The sequence below is a fragment of the Balaenoptera physalus genome (assembly GCF_965194825.1).
Source record: "Balaenoptera physalus genome assembly, chromosome: 10".
Taxonomy (NCBI): Eukaryota; Metazoa; Chordata; class Mammalia; order Artiodactyla; family Balaenopteridae; genus Balaenoptera; species Balaenoptera physalus.
The window spans coordinates 43,696,619-43,710,343 of record NC_138889.1 but is presented as its reverse complement, the minus strand read 5'-3'; the positions used below and the strand labels follow the sequence as shown (position 1 = coordinate 43,710,343).

At 35.8% G+C, this 13,725-nt stretch overlaps 1 protein-coding gene across 3 annotated transcripts in view; it reads right to left on the bottom strand.

Moving 5' to 3' along the window:
* Positions 1-577: 577 nt before the first annotated feature.
* The window catches only part of SLC36A4 (solute carrier family 36 member 4), a 53,203-nt gene continuing 40,055 nt past the window's right edge, over positions 578-13,725 (bottom strand). For all 3 annotated transcript variants that reach the window (XM_082409981.1, XM_082409980.1, XM_082409982.1), the window contains one exon: positions 578-11,370. In XM_082409981.1, the coding sequence (XP_082266107.1) occupies positions 11,063-11,370 (308 nt within the window). In that variant the 3' untranslated portion in view covers positions 578-11,062. The remainder of the gene's footprint in view (positions 11,371-13,725) is intronic.

Sequence of the window (13,725 nt, the reverse complement as noted above, 5' to 3'; positions counted from 1 at the left end):
TGGGAAAATTTCATTCTTTTTTATGGCTGAGTAATTCCATTGTATATATGTACCACATCTTCTTTATCCATTAATCTGTCGATGGACACTTAGTTTGCTTCCATATCTTGGCTATTGTAAATAATGCTGCCATGAAAAATGTGGTGCATGTATCCTTTCGAATTAGTGTTTTCATTTTCTTTCAGATATATACCCAGGAGTGGAATTGCTGGGTCATATGGTACCACAATTTTAGTTTTTTGGGAAACTTCCATACTGTTTTCCAACAGTGTTTTTTGATATAAATATTGCCTGGTCATTAACATTGGGTGACCAGAGTTACACATATATAGTAAAAAAGATGACCCAGATTTGTTTTTTCCAAGAGGAGTGTAATTTGAGTTCTCTTTTCTTTTTCCAGTGGCAAAATTCATCTGTTTTATACTAAAAGGTATGACTGTGGTCACTTTAAATGCCAAAGAGCACACTCTGCTTTATGTGAAAATAACACACTTGGGCAAAGCCTCATGAAGGACAATATGCTGGAGCAAGTGGATTTTCAGTTAAATTAATTCCAATTTCCAGATAGTCATTGCTATTCTTGTTCTTCTTTTTTTTTTTATTAACACATCCATCAGCTCACACAGTTACCTTTTTTTTTTGAATTTTATTTTATTTATTTTTTATACAGCAGGTTCTTATTAGTTATCTGTTTTATACATATTAGTGTATATATGTCAATCCCAATCTCCCAATTCATCCCACTCCCCCCCAGCACCCCCACCACTTTCCCCCCTTGGTGTCCATACATTTGTTCTCTACGTTTGTGTCTCAATTTCTGCCCTGCAAACCAGTTCATCTGTACCATTTTTCTAGGTTCCACATACATGTGTTTATATACGATATTTGTTTTTCTCTTTCTGACTTACTTCACTCTGTATGACAGTCTCTAGATCTATCCACGTCTCTACAAATGACCCAATTTCGTTCCATTTTATGGCTGAGTAATATTCCATTGTATATATGTACCAAATCTTCTTTATCCATTCATCTGTCGATGGGCATTTAGGTTGCTTCCATGTCCTGGTTATTGTAAATAGTACTGCAATGAACATTGGGGTGCATGTGTCTTTTTGAATTATGGTTTTCTCTGGGTATATGCCCAGTAGTGAGATTGCTGGATCATATGGTCGTTCTATTTTTAGTTCTTTAAGGAATCTGCATACTGTTCACCATAGTGGCTGTATCAATTTACATTCCCACCAACAGTGCAAGAGGGTTCCCTTTTCTCCACACCCTCTCAAGCATTTATTATTTGTAGATTTTTTGATGATGGCCATTCTGACAGGTGCGAGGTGATACCTCATGGTAGTTTTGATTTGCGTTTCTCTAATGATTAGTGATGTTGAGCATCCTTTCATGTGTTTGTTGACAATCTGTATATCTTCTTTAGAGAAATGTCTATTTAGGTCTTCTGCCCATTTTTAAATTGGGTGGCTTGTTTTTTTAATATTGGGCTGCATGAGCTGTTTTTATATTTTGGAGATTAATCCTTTGTCTGATGATTAATTTGCAAATATTTTCTCCCATTCTGAGGGTTGTATTTTCGTCTTGTTTATCGTTTCTTTGCTATACAAAAGCTCTCAAGTTTCATTAGGTCCCATTTGTTTGTTTGTTCGAAGATTTTTAATCACAGTTTCAATTTCATTACTTGTGATTGGTCTGTTCATATTTTCTGTTTCTTCCTGGTTCAGTCTTGGAAGGTTATACCTTTCTAAGAATTTGTCCATTTCTTACAGGTTGTCCATTTTAGTGGCATACAGTTGCTAGTAGTAGTCTCTTAGGATGCTTTGTATTTCTGTGGTGTCTGTTGTAACTTCTCCTTTTTCATTTCTAAGTTTATTGATTTGAATCCTCTCCCTCTTTTTCTTGATGAGCCTGGCTAAAGGTTTATTAATTTTGTTTATCTTCTCAAAGAACCAGCTTTTAGTTTTATTGATCTTTGTTATTGTTTTCTTTGTTTCTATTTCATTTATTTCTGCTCTGATCTTTATGATTTCTTTCCTTCTACTAGCACTGGGTTTTGTTTGTTCTTCTTTCTCTAGTCCTTTAAGTCTATGGTTAGATTGTTTATTTGAGATTTTTCTTGTTTCTTGAGGTAGGCTTGTATTGCTATAAACTTCCCTCTTAGAACTGCTTTTGCTGCATCCCATAGGTTTTGGATTGTTGTGTTTTCATTGTCATTTGTCTCTAGGTATTTTTTGATTTCCTCTTTCATTTCTTCAGTGATCTCTTGGTTATTGAGTAATGTATTGTTTAGCCTCCATGTGTTTGTGTTTTTTACATCTTTTTTCCCTGTAATTCATTTCTAATCTCATAGTGTTGAGGTCAGAAAAGATGCTTGATATAATTTCAATTTTCTTAACTTTACAGAAGCTTGATTTGTGACGCAAGATGTGAACTATCCTGGAGAATGTTCTGTGTTCACTCAAGAAGAAAGTGTAATCTGCTGTTTTTGGATGGAATGTCCTATAAATATCAGTTAAATCTATCTGGTCTATTGTGGCATTTAAAGCTTGTGTTTCCTTATTAATTTTCTGTCTGGATGATCTGTCCATTAGTGTAAGTGAGTTGTTAAAATTCTCCACTATTATTATGTTACTGTCGATTTCCTCTTTTATAGCTGTTAGCATTTGCCTTATGTATTGAGGTGCTCCTATGTTGGGTGCATATATATTTATAATTGTTTTATCTTCTTCTTGGATTGATCCCTTGATCATTATGTAGTGTCCTTCCTTGTCTCTTGTAACATTCTTTATTTTAAAGTCTATTTTATCTGATATGAGTATTGCTACTCCAGCTTTCTTGTGATTTCCATTTGCATGGAATATCTTTTTCCATCCCTCACTTTCAGTCTATATGTGCCCCTAGGTCTAAAGTGGGTCTCTTGTAGACAGCATATATATGGATCTTGTTTTTGTATCCAATCAGGGAGCCTGTGTCTTTTGGTTGGAGCATTTAATCCATTCACGTTTAGGGTAATTATCAACATGTATGTTCCTATGACCATTTTCTTAATTGTGTTGGGTTTGTTTTTGTAGGTCCTTTTCTTCTCTTGTGTTTCCCACTTAGAGAAGTTTCTTTAGCATTTGTTGTAGAGCTGGTTTGGTGGTGCTGAATTCTCTTAGCTTTTGCTTATCTGTAAATCTTTTGATTTCTCCATCAAATCTGAATGAGATCCTTGCAGGGTAGATTAATCTTGGTTGTAGTTTCTTCTCTTTCATCACTTTAAATATATCGTCCCACTCCCTTCTGGCTTGTAGAGTTTCTGCTGAGGAATCAGCTGTTAACCTTATGGGAGTTCCTTTGCATGTTATTTGTCATTTTTCCCTTGTTGCTTTCAATAATTTTTCTTTGTCTTTAAGTTTGCCAATTTGATTGCTATGTGTCTTGGCATGTTTCTCCTTGGGCTTATCCTGCCTGGGACTCTGCGCTTCCTGGACTTGGGTAGCTATTTCCTTTCCCATGTTAGGGAAATTTTCGACTATAATCTCTTCAAATATTTTCTCGGGTCTTTTCTCTCTCTCTTCTTCTGGGACCCCTATAATGAGAATGTTGGTATGTTTAATATTGTCCCAGAGGTCTCTTAAGCTGTCTTCATTTATTTTTCTTTTTTCTTTATTCTGTTCCGTGGCAGTGAATTCCACCATTCTGTCTTCCAGGTCACTTATCTATTCTTCTGCCTCAGTTATTCTGCTACTGATTCCCTCTAGTGTATTTTTCATTTCAGTTATTGTATTGTTCATCTCTGCTTGTTTGTTCTTTAATTCTTCTAGGTGTTTTTTCTTTAATTCTTCCAGGTCTTTGTTAAACATTTCTTGCATCTTCTCGACCTTTGCCTCCATTCTTTTTCTGAGGTCCTGGATCATCTTCACTATACTTATTCTGAATTCTTTTTCTGGAAGGTTGCCTATCTGCACTTCATTTAGTTGCTTTTCTGGGTTTTATCTTGTTCCTTCATCTGGTACATAGTCCTCTGCCTTTTCATTTTGTGTATCTTTCTGTGAATGTGGTTTTCTTTCCACAGCCTGCAGAATTGTAGTTCTTCTTCCTTCTGCTGTCTGCCCTCTCTGCTATTCTTCTTAATTTCACTTTCCATTTTTAGCTATGTCTACAAAATGATCACCTTGGCAATCACTTTTCCCAACTGTGATAGCTTCTCATTCTTGATTTGCACTGGGGTCCGTCTCTGGTGTATACTGTGATGCACTTTGACAAGAGGTAGCTTCTCGGAACAGCCAGAGAATACTCTCCTGTGTGAGAAGATTCCAAGAAACTGAATTTATAACTCTTAGGAGCAAGGATCTATTAAGCATCAAAAGTTTAGGAAAATACCCTCAGATATCAGGACTAGATTTTATATTTTAGACAGATACTTTTTTAGGCAGAAATGGTCCACTTGCATTCTAAGTCAGATGTAATCTTTTGTACAATAGGCAGAAAGTGTAACCTCATTTTTTTTCCTACAGAACAATCTGCTTATATAAAACATGAAGACATAAAGGCTTGCGAAGAAGGATTTTCAATCTTTTCCTACTTATAGACTTCACATCCATTCCCAGAATCTCCTGAATATGTTTTTAAGGCTTGGCTATTTCATAGGATTGTCTATAAGAGACTCAGACTTGAGTGCTTTATGGTTCTGTAGCTGGCTGAGTTCACATACAAAGTGGAAAAGAGTGTCATCGGCCACAGTCATTCAGTAAATAGGCACAGGGCTGGAGGGGCCAGTACAAAAAGCTTGACTTGGCCCCTTCACTTGAAGATTTTATTAAGGGCCAGAACTCTAATATGGGTTTTTCCTTGTTATTTTTGTCATTTCATTCATTCATCCCACAAATATTTTTTGAGCTTCTCCAATGTGACTGACACTCTTCTAGGCACTGTATATTCAGTAGGGAACACAAATGACAAAATTGCCTCCTCCATGGAGCTTATATTCTCTAGGGGAGGACAGACAGAGAGGGAACCAAAAAATGAATATATGTATCTATACACACACACACACACACACGGTATGCTTGTAGAACTCCCAATTTAATAGAGAGATGGACACAGAAAATGAATTACCACAGTGTGGAAAGTGGGTTAATGAACCCAAGGTCATTTGCTGGTGTGAAGGAAGGAGTACACAACTCGTTCTGGGTGGGGGAGAGGATAGATGGGAAGGCTTCCTGGTAGAAGACATGCCTAAACTGAATCTTAACAATAACCAAGGATTGGCCAGGAAACAATGGGGGAGGGAGTAGAAGGAAGTAGTTTCAGCACGAAGACGTGATGAAGTCATGCAGATGAAAACCAGATGGTGTGTGGTGTGTTTGTGGTGCAACTGGCAATTTGGTGTAATTTGGAGGCTGAGGCAGGGAGTGAGTGAGGCCCTTGGTATTTGCACAGCTGAGGTTGGGGAAGGAGAGATTTACGACAGGGGAGTTTGTAGCACCTAGTCTGTGCCCTCATGGAGTATTGTTAGGTACTGGAGCTACAAAAGTATGTAAGGCACTGTAGGTCCATGATCTGAAGGCGCTTGCTTCTGCACTGCCTATTTTTTGTTCACTTTCTTGTTCTACTCAAGACCTGCTCAGCCTTGATCCACACCCAGCATACCTTTCCTCTCCACTCAGTGCAGGCTGGGTGGTCAGTGTCCAGCCCTCGTCCTGTAGCCCAGATCTAGATCCAGGATGGAGGATGGGGAAGTTACTCCCTAACTCCTTGGCAAGATGAATGTATTAGCTTTCATTTGAGAAGCATTCTATTATCTCGTACAGCTGGTCCTGTGCTTCATGGCACCAGGCAACAGTGAAGATCAAAGACCTTCATACCATTTAAGCCTTCAAACAAATCTGTTTCCATAGGGAAACACTGAACCAAACCTGTTCTTCAAAAACTGATGTACTTTTTCTAAGAATTCTTTCCCCTGGGGTCTGTGGACCCCTTGAAATGTGAACCCCATAAATCTACATGCAAAATTTTGAGAGAATGTGCATATCTGTTAAGAACAAACACTAAACTTTTTACATTTAAAAAACCCCTTATTTTACAAGGTGGCCATATTTAATTTTTCTCCTCCAGTGAGTATTCCACAGGGTATTTCATTGCATTTGTACCTGTATGTTATGTACCCAGTCCTATCCCCACTCTGTATTTTTTTGTTTGGCTGTTTGTTGTTTTTTTTTGGTCTTTATGTTCCTTCTGTTGCTTGACAAGAACATGTACTACTACTACTAAAGCTTTATAAACTCCTTGTTCCTCTCTCAAAATCTTATTTTTCTCTCACAGCCTTCCTTTAACTACTCACTTAAAAACAGTAAAACCCATCTCTTTCTCCTAGCACTATGGTTCCACTTTCTGCAGATGCTCCTGTGTTAGTCCAAAAGCATATTTTTACACAGCTGCAGGTAAAAATTAATTGTATGTATTTATTCTTTACCAAATTACTAATCTTCAATATAACATTAGTATAATTAATTTGATCCCCATTGTATTCTAGGCTAAGATATCCGAATTTATGATTTCCTTATTGTCGAACATTTAGGTCGTTTTCAGTTTTTCACTATTAAACATAATGTTGCCAATGCACCTTTAAGTATAGGGTCTTTCTCTTCTGATGAACTATAGTATGTCCTTTTATTAAGTTCAAAGAGCAGAATTATTGATGTAAAAGTATAAATACCTTTATGGTCTCTGATTTGGGGTTGGCATAATGCAAGCAAAATGTAATAGTGGGACTGGTACATATTCTTGACCTTAAGAGGGTGATAAACGACCTCATGGATGCAGCATCTGCAGACTGCCCTCCCTGCATTCACTCTGAAGGAAGTTCTGGTCATGGTTTTGAGTAAGACCTTTCATTTTTTAGTCAACTTCTGCTCTTAAATCCCAGAGGTGCATAATATCAGCTTCCAAGATTGAGGGTCACATGACAAGGAATTAACCGCAAAGACTTATTAAAATGTTATTATGAGAATATACTAGTGCCCTTTCCAGCTTATGACATTTGTCAATGTCATTTAACCTTATAAAAATTTATTTAAAAAGGTATTTGCAAGCAAAATAATATTTTATTGAAAATTCAGAAGTTACAGTACTTTAAGACACTTATTCATATTATAAAGAAAAATAAGTTAAAAGAAAAAGAATTAACTCAAGTGCACTGATATTTAGTTTTCATTCAAACAAACATCATTTTGAAAAACAAAAATCCATAGCTTAATTTATTCACGGTATAAACACGTATTTTCCTACTTCTTATCAAGAAAACTAATGGAATAATTTTCAGAGTGATCTTTCAACACATCCCCTTCCTGGATCCAATTTAGATGGCAAATTAGTATTAGTACCTAACGCCACAGACTACTGGAGTGTGTGTATGTGTATACATAAGAACTAGGTAACCTTGATATAAAATTTTAAGAATGAGAGTGATTTGTCATTTCATTTTATCAGAGGGCAATAAACAGCATTTCTAAAGCATGTTTTCTTATCCCCAGGTCAAAACCAATCACTTTCAGAAAGGTGGTTAGCCTAGTGAGCACTGGTGGCATAAATAAGATTAATTGTGGTTAATCATACTGCCAAAGTGTTAACTATTACAGTCAGCCATCTAGTGTTAAGAAGTATCTTGTTATGCCTTTTAGATCAAAGTCTCTCAAATTTTCTTATGAAGGGGCGCTAGTTCAGCCAAAAAGATTAAAAGACTCATTTTTTAAAAACTCATTTTATAGTATCAATGGTCTATATTTTTACCAAATTATTTTCTCAACAGAACATATTCATTGAGCCACTGGTATCACTTAAATAATTTTATTTGTTATTCCCATTAGCTCTATTATGTATCCTCTCCCTTTGAAATGAAGAAAGGAGTGGGTACATACTTTCAGTAAACAAATGCAGTACTAAGTTGCTGTACTGCCATCTCTGGCATATCAGTCCCAGAAGATGCCACGGGGAAGCTACAGTAAGCATGTCCACAGCTGGACATGGCACTAATGTAGGACGTCAATTAATATCCCAATTAATATTTGTACAGTACTTTACAGTTACAGAGCTTTTCTGTAACTACTATGAAAATAGTGAATGAAATCACCCCAGGTTAGGACATGTACAACATGCACGTTGCATAAAATGCTTACAAAAATGTTAATTGCATCACATAGGCAAAAGGCAGAAATTGTTTTAATAGAGGAGAATCCAGAGAGGACAGAATTAAAACATAATGTAGCACTTGCTAACACAGTGCTTTTTTTCATTTGGTAACACCATACAAATTGGTCTTTAACTAAGAAAAAACTAGGTCTTACTTCAGTTGTGGAGAAATCTGGCCATGGGGGTCAAGAAAATACTCTGATAAAAAATAAAAAAGGTCTGAAAGCCACTGTTTTGACAAGTTGACTGAAACTGGTGAAACCCTTTTGGCTGTAAGGGAACAGTGATGACTGACTTAGTTCAGAGGTCATCAGAGGTGAACAAAGCTTTCCTTTTTCCCCCCCACTCCACTAGTAGAAAAGGCTCACAGGCACCTGATTAGCTTTCAGAGAAGAGGGTGCTTTACTGTGGCGGCAGATGAAATGCTGAAGTCATTTAAGCTATAATGTAATGGACCAAAGAGACTGGATACAAAATTTGACAGGTGTAATCACTCTCATTTTTCCAGGTCCCAAAATAAAATCAACAGCTGGTTTAATCAAAATATCTTCTCCAAGAATCTTAGAAAATGTTATGACTCATTAAAACTAAATTTTCAGAGGAAAAATACTGCTTGATTTTTTGTAAATAAAACACATCATTAAAAATCCTTAAATAAGAGTGCGTTTGTACATCTAAATAGTATTTCTTGTTAAGAATTAAAACTGCTCTCTCCCTTCTTAGCCCCTCTTCCTTTCTGCATTTCAACTTTTCTCTTGTATTTAAAGTATTGATAATTTAGTGAATTGAGTACTGGATGTGGAGTCAGCACTCATTGCTTAAGGAAGCCTCGTTGATAAGGTACTCAACATTTGTTCATTGAATCTAAAATTTATATATTGCTATTATCAGCTATTTGAAATTTCATTCAATGTGATAAATTCCATAAGGAAAATAAACAAAGGCGAAAGTATAAAAATAAAATATCACACATAGACTAGAAATACTATCTGAAGACAGCTGACAAAAACCTAATAGTGCTTTCTATTAAATAATAGTTTTCAAGTCATATTATACCAAGTTATACATTAAAAAACACCTAATTTACTCTTAGATTCAAGATTATATAACATTAGTTTCAATGACAATTACTTTTCCTATAACTTCTTCCACATTCTCCCGTGACTAAAGGTTCAACATAACAGATTTGACATAAAAGTGTCACAAACAATTACTGGCGATTCTCAATGCAAATGTTTTTTAAAAAGTTTTGATTCTTAAGAATTTGTACCAAAATAAAGCTTCTGATATATCTTTGGATTATACTTGATGACTCAATGATGTAAGCAAAAAAATACTTGAACATTTACATATAAAAATATAGAGTATATACACTACTGTGATCTTGGTGATATCTTAGAGTATTACAAATTAGAGTATCACCAACCTGACTAAAAAGTTTGATGAGTTTTAAAGTATGAGTTAAAAAAAAATATCAAGATTCTTAGTTTTAAATTTAACCATTTTCATATTCCATGCCCACTGAGATTCTTTGTTTTGGTTAATAACTGGGCTTGAAGAATATGGAGGAATAAAAGGTATTTCTCTGGAAGAAGCCTGGAGCGTCTCAGTATCTAGCAGAGAGTTTATTATTGTCTTGATTTTTCCTAGGCCTGAATCTCTTTCTCTTATTCTGCCCATTCAGATCAACGGAAGGCTATGATAAGGAAAGCCATGAGGCCGAAAAGAATACACAAGTCCTGTACTGTGTCAGATCTCTATCTTTTGCCATTAGGAAAGATAGTGTCTACAAACCTAGAAAGAAAGAAACGATAAGGAGAGCTGAATCCACACACGGGACAGCTGGGCACCTTCTACCAGCCAGCAGTTAAACCAGCAAGGCATTTCTATTCTGTTTTAAAAAGCATTGCTTCTTTCCCATGTTGAGGCTTACATGGCTGTAGTGCAGGCTTTTTAGAGTTCCCTGACTTTCTGCTCAGGTCACGTATACTGGTCAAAGATCATGACTTACAAAATATTGAAATATAATTAAACAGACTTAATACTAAAACAACATAATTTATTCTTTTTCTAGGATGTGAAGTGAAAGATAAAAAATTGTGGACTGGGAATCAAAAGATCATGTTGTCTTCATCTCAAGGCTGAGTGGTCTTGATCAAGTTACTTAACCATCCTGGGTATCCATTTCCTCAGGTAAAAAAAAATAAGGGAATATGTATTGAATAACTTTTAAAGTCTCTCAAATTTGGTTGAAACACTAAGTCAGAATCTTGCACAGTGCCTTTTGGTTTTCATTATGAAGATCAGCTACCATTACAGAATAGTGTAAAAATAATTCTGGTTTGGGGGATTTTCTGATTCTTACATTATGGCTAATGAGAGTTTTCTAAACTTCCAGGGGGTAGACGTAAGTATTTGGCTCTCTAATAAAAACATAATCGAGATATTTCTACATTATATACAAAGTACACTTTAAAATTCATTGGGATGGTCAGATTTTAGTCACCTATACTTCTTTAATTCTCTTATTGTTGAAACCCTGTTCTCTCCTCAACTGGGTGGCAACAGAGTAGCATGGAGGTAAAAGAGAGAATCCTGGTTAAAGTATTTGATTGAGAGAAGAATAACAGAAGCATTTTTATTCTTTAATTTTTTTAACATTTTAATTTTTTCCATTTTCAGAACTAAAATTTTTGAAATTGCTGCTAATACTTAAAACCACGAATCCGTCGTAGTTTATCAGTATTGGTAAAGAATTATAATTTACTGCCAAAATATCAATGTTGTGCCGAAAGAAAACGGTTTTTAAGTATATGGTGATGTGTTCTAATGGTTCTTACTTTCATCATTTTCAGACTTGAGACTCATAATTCTGCTTCTACTATTTCAAACCAGATGTAAAGCATGTCGAATTCAAATTTAAAGAGGAACTTTGTGGAGTGCCAGCGAAAACTTTGGGAGTAGGATAAATAATTTCTTCAACAGTCACATATGTACCTAACAAGAAACCAACAACTCCAGTGAACGCGATAGAAATATTTTTCAGGATCATCCATATATTGTAGTGCTCCTTAGAAAATGTAAGAATTTCAACCAGAGGCGGTAGGATCAGGGCCAATGTGCTGCTGCTCACCGCTCCGACGAAGGAAATCACAATGTCCAAACGAGGAATCAGAATCGCTCCAGCACCTAGAAAATTGAAAATACAAATTTTTCTTATGTAAATATTTAATACTTACATGAATACTAACTGTAGACACATTCATTACATTAAAATTAATTGATGCAAGTAGGCACTACTAAACTATTGCTTGTGGAAGAATCTGTCATATTCTGTTCTGAGCTAAAAAAGGAAACAAAGAAAGAAACCAAAACAGTGAGTGATATTTCTTGGACTTTGACTTATCAACAGAGTTTCTTACATAAATGACTTTTAATTTTTGCTATGAAATTCTGGGTGAAGAATGTATTTTCATTACTCTGCCATATAGCTCATTCTATAAAGCACAAAACCTGGGGTGGTGTGATATAAATAAATCATTAAATAAATGAGAGAGAAGAGAGAGCTATTCCTTACATTAGAATTCCAATTAACCAAAATAGTAGAAACAATGGAAATAGAAAATCATTATTAACCAAATACCACAGTAATAACTGTTGCAGGAAAAGTCGCTGAAGGATGCTAAAATTAGTGGGCAAAAACTGTATGAGAACAGGATATCTCCCTACAAGATATTTATCAATTATAAAGGGAAAAAGAGTACCTTTACAGTGGAGACATCTGACAGACACCACCTTAACCAAGTGATCAAAGTTAACATCACCAGTAATAAGAAATATTGATGCCACGATATGATGTATTGAGAAGTGCAAAGCATCACTTGTGGCATTCTTGTTAAAAATGCTTAACTTCAACCTAATCATAAGAAAGCATCACACAAATCTACACTGAAGGAAATTCTGCAAAATTACTGACACTTCAAAGACATCAAGGTAAATAAAGAAAGATAAAAAAAGATAACTGCCAAGACTGGAGGAGACTAAGTAGACATGACAACTAAATTCAGGTGGGACCTTGGATTGGCTCCTTGATCTGAAAAAGGGTATCAGTGGGAAAACTGGCAAAATCAAAATAAGGTCAATTAGTTAACAGCATTGTATTAATGTTAATTTCCTTGACTATATTGTGGTATGTAAGCTGATAACATTAGAGGAAATTGAGTAAAGGGTTTATGGTAATTCTACTTTCTTTTACAACTTTTCTAAGTTATTTCAAAATGAAAAGTTAAAAAAAAAAAATGTACCATTATTGTCAACAGGATTTTAGTCCAAGGTACCATCAAGTCTTCTGCAAGTTTTGATCTGGCACTTTTTTGATCTTATCTTTATCTTACCAAATATCAACAGAAGGTTTGCAAAAATCAAGACTTATACTCGGGACTTCCCTGGTAGCACAGTGGTTAAGAATCCGCTTGCCAATGCAGGGGACATGGGTTCGAGCCCTGGTCCGGGAAGATCCCACATGCCGCGGAGCAACTAAGCCCGTGCACCACAACTACTGAGCCTGCGCTCTAGAGCCCGTGTGCCACAATTACTGAAGTCCGCGTGCCTAAAGCCTGTGCTCTGCAACAAGAGAAACCACCGCAATGAGAAGCCCGTGCACCGCAACGAAGAGTAGCCAGTGCTCGCCGCAACTAGAGAAAGCCCGCGCACAGCAACGAAGACCCAACGCAGCCAAAAATAAATAAAATAAATAAAATTTTTAAAAAAGACTCATATTCTTTCTTCAAATTGTCCTTAGATGGTTCACTGAATGATTTGTTGAGGGTTGGAGTTGCCATCAGAAATAACAGCTGAGTTTGCTTACATGAAAGCTGTGACAACTATATCGCCACTGCCACCAAAGGTGACAATGTAACCACAGTTCCGGCTGTGAGGACTCTAATTATGTATGTGTTGGCTTTCTTTTACTTGTCTTCAAAAGGTATTAGTTTTCTCTCCAATCTTTGTTATCCCTCTCTTTTATTTCTAAGTTTACCTCCTTTTGCTTTTCTTTTTTCTGTGTCTTTGTCTCTTACTGAACTTTCTGTGATATATATACAATTTAATTCATGCTCTTTGTAATTGAGTCTGCAGTCTACTGGCTTCTTTGCTTCTTAATTTTCAGTTTATGGTTTTCTCCCTTCCCCTATTCTCTTTGTGGCCCTCGATGTTTTTCGGGAGGATGTGGGATTAATTTGGAACCACCACATTTCTTAGAACCATACATTATTATTTACCACTTTTTATTTAAATTATTACAAAAGCTAAAACCCTAAAAATTATTTTGAAATCATAAATCTAGCTGCACGCCTACAAGGCTGAAGTACAAGAAACCTTCCTAAGTAAAACAACTGAATTTGAAGAAGTTGGAACTCTAAACTAGAAATACTTTATAAAGTGGGCCCCTGTTTAATGGATGTGTGCTACATCCTTTTAACATTTCTCTAAGGGAACTATAGAGCATAACTCTCAAACAAAATTAGAACCTTTTAAAATTCATTG